This window comes from Geospiza fortis, unplaced genomic scaffold, assembly GCF_000277835.1.
Source record: "Geospiza fortis unplaced genomic scaffold, GeoFor_1.0 scaffold650, whole genome shotgun sequence".
Classification (NCBI taxonomy): Eukaryota; Metazoa; Chordata; class Aves; order Passeriformes; family Thraupidae; genus Geospiza; species Geospiza fortis.
This window is the reverse complement of record NW_005054598.1, coordinates 420,869-428,036: the sequence shown is the minus strand read 5'-3', so window position 1 is coordinate 428,036 and position 7,168 is coordinate 420,869. Positions and strand designations below refer to the sequence as shown.

Sequence of the window (7,168 nt, the reverse complement as noted above, 5' to 3'; positions counted from 1 at the left end):
CTGCAAAGGGTCGTCCTTCAGTGAGGTTCCTAACGGACAGTGGATGACACAGTCCTTTGCAGACCAGATTCCAGAGTTCAATGCTGGCATGACACAGGAAGAGGAGGGAAGCAGCGTGTAGGAGCTGTTTCTTCTCGGCTATGCACACATGCTGCAGTTTTAATGCAGTGATCAAGATTGGTACCTCAGTTCTCCAACTGAAGCATCTGTATAGTATTTTATCTCCCCTAGTTATTTTATTGTAGTCCAAAGTAAGTGTGTGGTAGGCTGAAATCAATGAACTACATAATTTTAAGGAACTGTCCAAACTTTTTTTAAAAGTTAGCCCTTTTTTGTATATGAGTTTTATATTTAACATATACAATTTCTTCCAGTTTTGACAAATTGCTTTCTCATTTGTGAAGATTTCTTTGGAGTGTTAATTTTATTCCATAAATGGCAACGTGGTAGAAACAGCAGCAGTATACTTTTTACTGATGCCTCAATATTTGGATATCTCTTAATACTTTTATATCCAGAGGGGAAAATGGAAAATGTACCCTTACCTTGTGTGAAGCAGTGTTTTTAATCATGCACAGTTAAGGAAATAGTGCTTTTTAAGCCTGCCTTTTACCGTCTTAAAAAGTGTAGAAAGTTGTGTTCTGCAGCTATGGGTACTGTCTTCTGGGTGGGACGAGAGTGCTCTGTCTGTTCAGTGAGTGTACCATAATTGAGGATGAAGGGAGGGTGAAGACATCATCTCAAGTCACAACACTGGGGAGGAAAACTTGTGTCACACAGGACAGGGCCTAAATATTCTAGCTGAGCTCTCTTAGGATAAGGTTTCTCTACCACTCCATCTCTTTCCCCCTTATATTCCAATGTAAGGCACTAGAATTGCTTTTTAAAAAAAGCAAAACAAAGAGCGCTGGTAGTTCTTGAATTCTGTGGTATTTAAACTCCATCATTTCCATAAAGTTAGTCCCTTTGCCTGACCTTTAGCAGGAGATAATCCCGTTGAATGAGACAGAGAACTGGAAGACTGCTTTCTCTTTAAAAGTCATGTACAGCTATGTTATTTACATCATGTACAATTAGCACTGGGTGAAATAGATTTGCAGTTTAGCAGTTTTTAACATTAAGCTCTCTCCAATCTGTACCACCTTAGAGGGTGTTCCCTTTATTCCACTTAAAAACACTGAGTTGAATACAGGGACAGCTGTTCCATGAATAAGAAGTTGTCTGTAAAATCTATAACTCTTCTGAGTAAGTTGCCTAAATGATACATATTTTTGGCCAATATTAGTGACTAAGAAAAAAAAAATTTCATCCTGGTGCCTAACTCTCATCTTCTTTCCCTCTTTTATCATGTGAGGAAAAGATGAGGTAAAAGCAATAAGCTGATCAAAACACTAAAGTTTTGATGATCTTATGACATTTGGTGCTTCACATACTTGAAAACAGACACAAACAGTATCTCCACACTCCATACTGGTCAGAGATTCCTGTACCAGTGTGATTTATCCTCTCTTCACAGCTAGTGACAGTTGTCAGTTCTGTGTAACTGGTTAATGTAGGTTCTAATCCTGCTGTAACACCTCTTACAGAGATCACACACTGTCAGCCTGTTGTGAGGCAGGCATGTTTACAGTTTCTTCCCAAATTATGTGGGTTAATTCTGAGAATCTTCAATCGAGTGAGTGTGCATTATTATTCTGATTGTGTTTATTAGCTGCAGCAAAAAGCTGTTCCACATATTGTCCGAAAGGTACAGCACTTGTCTTGCCTGTTATTTAAAGTGTACTGTATCATGTATTGCTGTTTACATGGATGTTTTCCTGCAGGTGCTTGAAGTATCTTGCATCAGGGATTTGTTTAAGTTTAGTTTTATTTTCAACAAAATTAGAAGCATGAAATTAGCACTGCTACGTATGTAGCACAGTAGGATGTAACTCCTGAAAGGCTATCCTGTTTGATTGGAAGGGAAAGGTCTCTTCCTTAACGGAATCACCCACTTGGTTATCTGAGTATAAAATACAGTTGAGTGTACAATGACCATTCCACTAAATACTGCAGTTCTGTGTCCTTCCTCAAAACTGGTGCTCTTTTTGTTACAATGATACAGAAGTTCTTAATTTGTCTTAAATCTATCAATGTTTCACAATAAAATTGGGAATTGTACTTCAATGTATTGGAATGTATTTTGCATCTTGCCAAGTGCACTACAGGATGTGCTATACGCAGAGATGCCCCAAAACAGTCACCCCACAACAGAACTCAGTAACATCTGCCCAGGTTTTCAATTCAGGCTGTTTAATGTGGGCTAGATAACTAAACACTTACTGTACATAACACTGCAGCTATTTCCTGTGTAGATTTTTTCCTATTAGACACTGGAATCTTACTTAGAAAGACCTTAAATTAAAGCACTCTTTCTGACACTGAATTTCACCTCTGTAAGTGTTTAAGGAAAATACTTCATTGTCAAATACATTTGTTTTCTCACCTTATGTAAAAGTCAAGATAATCTGAACTGTGTATTGGTCACTCCAGCCTCCCTCAGCTGCCATAAGCACACAAAACTGATGGTCAGTTATTCATATTTTTAACAAATACTTTTTTTTCTAAAATCAACCAATCATACAACATGTTGCATCTCAAACTATTAAATGTGTCCCATACACTATGTTATGCAGTATTTCAGTATCAGCTGTCAGGATGAGTTAATTTGAACTTCCCTGAGGGGTCAGGAATAAACCAGTTTTCCCAGAGATCAGTGTGGACACTGGGGTAGTCCCAAGGTTTGTATCTCCCATTCCAGTGAAGTAATTTAGCTTCTTGAAGAAATTGCTCTGAGTAACGGGCATCAGGACTCCAACCTGCATGGGTAGATTAAAAAAAAAAACTAAAATGCAGTTTTTGATAGTGGAAGACACTGTAGAGTGAGTCAAATTCAGGTGACTTTTTTCAGAAATCTGATTAGTACGCTTTCATGTTAGTTTACAACTAGTTGTATGATACAGCAGCTTTTTTCAGCTTGATGCTTCTTATGCTACATCCTCAAAAATTCTCAGCAAGTTTTCTCTCTCAACATTTTTAACATCTTGGCATAGCTAGGATTAAAAACAAAGTAAAATCTATTCATTTTACCATACCAGCTAAGCCATTATGTTTTTCCTAGGGTAATTCACCACTCCCAGGTGAAAGGTAACTACATCCTCCAAAATGTTGGCAACAAACACTGCCAGGTCTCCCCTTTTCTTCCACTGCACCTGACTTTTTTCAGTCTCACTATATTCAGGTATTTCATATGTTCTTTCCATGTAAGTGGCACGTGAGGCAAAGTCACCTAAGGTCTTGCACTGGAATCTCACAAAACTCATCTTAGTTCCAACTTGCAAACAGCGAGAAATTCAACTTACCAAGATGCCTTATGTGCCACATAGGATTAATAGAGGAATATTTTCCATGAAATACAATCAGCATTGGGGAGGTTACCACACCTCCCCCAAGGGTACTGCTATAGAGGTTTTCCCTGCAAAAGGAAAAATAATATGTTCAAAACCTCAAGGAATCTTTAGTACAAAAGGCAGATTAAAAATAAGTATCTGGCAAGAAGGAAATACTCCTCCTTCTTTAAGCTAGCCTCAGGAAGGGAAGATCATTCAGTGGCTTCATCCCAGGCTGAGTTGGTCACCCAAAATGAGAACCACATGTTCTAAATGTCCCTCAGGATTAAGTGTGGTTTGTGATTGAATGCAAGACTAAAATTCCAAGTGGCCATTTCCTGGTACAGAATTGGTCAGATTTAAACCGATGGAAATGCTGGAACACGAGTTACTTCACTTGACAAGATCTCAAAAGAAAGACTGCTTGGAGTTAAAAAAACCTGTAAGAGCTTTTAAATGGAAAGTAAAACTGTAAAACAAGTACTAAAAGTAAAGTACGAAGCTAGATTTCTACACATACTCTACATTTCTTTGCATCCACTTTTCCAATTGCTGTGTGATCCGCTGATGTTTCCATTCAGTCATGTTACCAACAATTACTCCAGGATTAAAAGAGCAGGTGCTGGGGCTGATGCCAAGATCTCTAATGGCTTGCTTTCTGAAGTCCAGGAATCCCATGTATGTGTTCTAAGAAATAAAAAAAGTATGTTTATCCCCTATGAATCTCCTTAAAGATACATGTAAATGCACCTCACTCTCACTGAGAAGGAGATTAAATATGCTCTTCCCAAGATAAGTTTCTAGATGGTGGTTACCTGTCATTAGTTCTGTATGACAAGGCTATAAGGCAGGATACGTCCAGCTATTAAATTACTTTTTCCACAATATTGTACCATGGAAGTTTGATAAGCCTTTTCTCTTGCTATGTTTGTCTTTTGGTAGCCCACGTTAAATCATGCAGCTTCACAATTGTACCAGTATAAAAAGTCCTTAATTACCTGTACTATTACAAAGCTATCTATATCTATATATATATAAAACACTCACTTTGGGGAAAACACATAAAATCATCTTACCTTTATGGGCAAACAAATTCTGTATTAGAATTCCAGAATGGCATCTTACCTGCATCCCTACACTTCTAACCATTTCATGTGTAGAAGGCAGATCACAGTCATCTGAAAAAGCTGCTGCATGTCCAGGAGCTAACTTAGTATCGTAGAGTTCCTGGATGTCACCTGATTACAGAAAGGTCACAAGCATGAGGCAACATCTACTGCACTGCTGCAGAGCTGATAGGATAACATCAGCTCTCATATCTTATAAACACACCACTTTTAAGGATAGCCCCTATTGAATTTTGTAATATGGTGTCCTAGGGTGACTTTATGATGCTTTTATCACAAATCATGTGTTCTGTTCATGCTTCTGTGTCTTCAAAACTGGCTCTCAGAGCAAAGGCGGGGAGAAGAAGTGCAAAGTTTTTGTCATCAGCCTCACTCACTCACTCCTCCACATTCAGCTGGACTGTTGATATCTGGGCACGGATGGGGCAGAACATAGTGCTCCTTTTGTATTTAGTTAGTTAGTTTAGCTAGCTGAGGCAGTCTGAGCTTTCCCTGGACTGTTTTTCTTTCCCTCTTCTTGGAACCGTCTGAACCTGTTCCAGACCAGGACCCGGGGAAACACCAAGAACACTTTCCAACCTGCCGGGACCCACTCTGCAGCCTTTTCCAGCACCAGAGGGACTGATAACAGAGCAAACACCCACCGGAGAGACTTTCTGAATTTGTAGTCTCTTCAGAGCAGTGAATGAGTTTTGTCATCCGGTATTGTTCATTTTGTGTGCTGGAGAGTGCTTTGCCTGTTAAAGAAACAGGTTCTTTCCAGTTCTCTCTGAGGAATCCTGCCCAAACCGGCTGGGGGGAGGGGCCCCCTTTGAAGGTTTTCTCACAAATTTGCTCTAAACCAGGACATATGGGACCATTTCCAAATTTGCACTTGGATATCTAAGGTCTATCTTTAGATAGTTGTTGTGGTGCGTGTGCTGTTTGGTCGAGGGTTCAAGGGTTTCCTTAGTTCAATGTTAAATGTTAAATGTTTTATACGTTTTTAGCTTATTTTATATTAAATTCTATATACCCAAGATGGCCCCTGTCCTGGGCCCCCCCTCCCCTATTTTTCCTCAGCCACCCCTGTCAGTCTTGCAGTTGCTTAGTTACTCCCACCTTTTTGTTACAAATTTTATATCAATCTTTTAACCCCTCCTATGTTGCTAGGCCAACCCCCCTGTCCGTCACCCTCACCCTACTGCCCTAGCCCCAGAACCTTCCATCTGGGGCCGAGGGTGATTGGGCAAAATCCCCAAGTCTCCACCCATGCTCTGCCGCGATTTGTTATTATATTTTGTTTATTATATTATAATATTCTGTTATTGGTCTAGGAGCGGGTGATGCCTCCCCCTGGCCACCCTGTATAAGTTGCTTCAGTCCCCGCCCTTTTCGGCAGATCTCCGCAGCTTTCCTACATGTCTGTACCCCTCACCCTTCCCCTTCAATAAACCCCCCGCTGCCGAGACCTGCCTGCCTCCTGTCCATCATTATGCGACTCTCATCAGCTGGTGCCAGAAGGCGTCACTTCAGTCCGGACTGAGGCAGCCTATCCCCTTACACCGCTGCATCTGACTGCTGCTGGTAGCACGTGGTACTAGCCGGGCTTTTTCTAAGCGCTACAGCAAGCTGGTATCATTGGTATTCAATACATTCATATTGTTGTCCAAAATCAGCTACAGCAGAAGTCAACAGTACTGTTAAAAATCCTGGTTACAAACGTATGCATTCATAGAGCTTGTCTATGGAGAGGGAAGGCACAGGCAATTTTTCTGAGCCTCTTCAAGTCCCACAAAAGTTCCACTTCAGTGTTTTGCACAGATGAGGTTTTTCCTGTTGTTATGGTGTATTTATCTCCTAGGAAGATACCTGGATTCCCAGCAATGGCTGATTGAGATGTGCCTGTCACTTGACCATCCCTGCTGGCTTCACGGCCCACCCAACTCCTTCTTGGTGGAGGGAAACATTGCAATGCCTGGCACCTCACTCGTGACCTGACTGTTATAGATAAAAGTTAAGTGAAATTAGGGTATATAGTTCAATTATATTGTATTAATTATGTTATATTAGTTGTATTATGTTAAAGGGGGGGGCTTGTTAGAATGTGCTAGGAGAAGAGTCCAGGATCTGGTGGAACAGTGGTCTGGCGGGGCAAGGCGAGGTCAAAGAGGGATTGGACGGAAGACCTGACCAAACATTCGAAGCCCTGCAGAAAGGATTGGTCCAGAATGAATGGCGTTAAAGACCAATGAGAAGCCTGGAAATGGACCAATCATCATGCGGATCTAAAATGGACCAATCCTGGACCCAAAGGGGGCTATAAATGGAGGAAATTCGATCGGGTTGGGGGTTCTTCTTTTTGGATACTGGTTTGTTTTTGGGAAGAACCCAGTGCACATGGGGTTAGTGCACTGTTTTGGTTTTTGGCTCGCTGTGTGGGTGCCTGGGCTTATCCTGGGTACTCCGTTCCTTGTAGCTATTTTAATAAATGAGAACCTCTTTCTCCGGAGAAATTTGGCCTTGTTCATATTCATAACAGCTTTTTTGGGGACTCATCCGGGATAGGCCACGCCCCGAAACAGTCCGGGGTAGCCCAGGACCTGGGAGACGCATCCAGCCACATTTTTGGGT

General features: G+C 41.1%; 2 protein-coding genes across 3 annotated transcripts in view; one reads left to right on the top strand and one right to left on the bottom strand.

The window, feature by feature from the left end:
- TDG (thymine DNA glycosylase) overlaps nucleotides 1–2,160 on the top strand; it is a 9,626-nt gene extending 7,466 nt beyond the window's left edge. Inside the window, exon 10 of the mRNA XM_014310857.2 lies at nucleotides 1–2,160. This exon is cut by the window's left edge and continues 9 nt beyond it. Coding sequence (XP_014166332.2) covers nucleotides 1–121 — 121 coding nt within the window. The 3' untranslated portion in view covers nucleotides 122–2,160.
- A 115-nt stretch (nucleotides 2,161–2,275) lies between these two features.
- Nucleotides 2,276–7,168, bottom strand: part of GLT8D2 (glycosyltransferase 8 domain containing 2) — a 26,470-nt gene continuing 21,577 nt past the window's right edge. The window contains exons 8-12 of one of the 2 annotated variants that reach the window (XM_031064506.1): nucleotides 6,407–6,535; nucleotides 4,554–4,666; nucleotides 3,949–4,115; nucleotides 3,402–3,514; nucleotides 2,276–2,858 (exon numbers count right to left, since the gene is read on the bottom strand). In XM_031064506.1, coding sequence (XP_030920366.1) covers nucleotides 2,686–2,858; nucleotides 3,402–3,514; nucleotides 3,949–4,115; nucleotides 4,554–4,666; nucleotides 6,407–6,535 — 695 coding nt within the window. In that variant the 3' untranslated portion in view covers nucleotides 2,276–2,685. The remainder of the gene's footprint in view (nucleotides 2,859–3,401; nucleotides 3,515–3,948; nucleotides 4,116–4,553; nucleotides 4,667–6,406; nucleotides 6,536–7,168) is intronic. The other variant, XM_005430082.2, reaches the window with a different exon arrangement.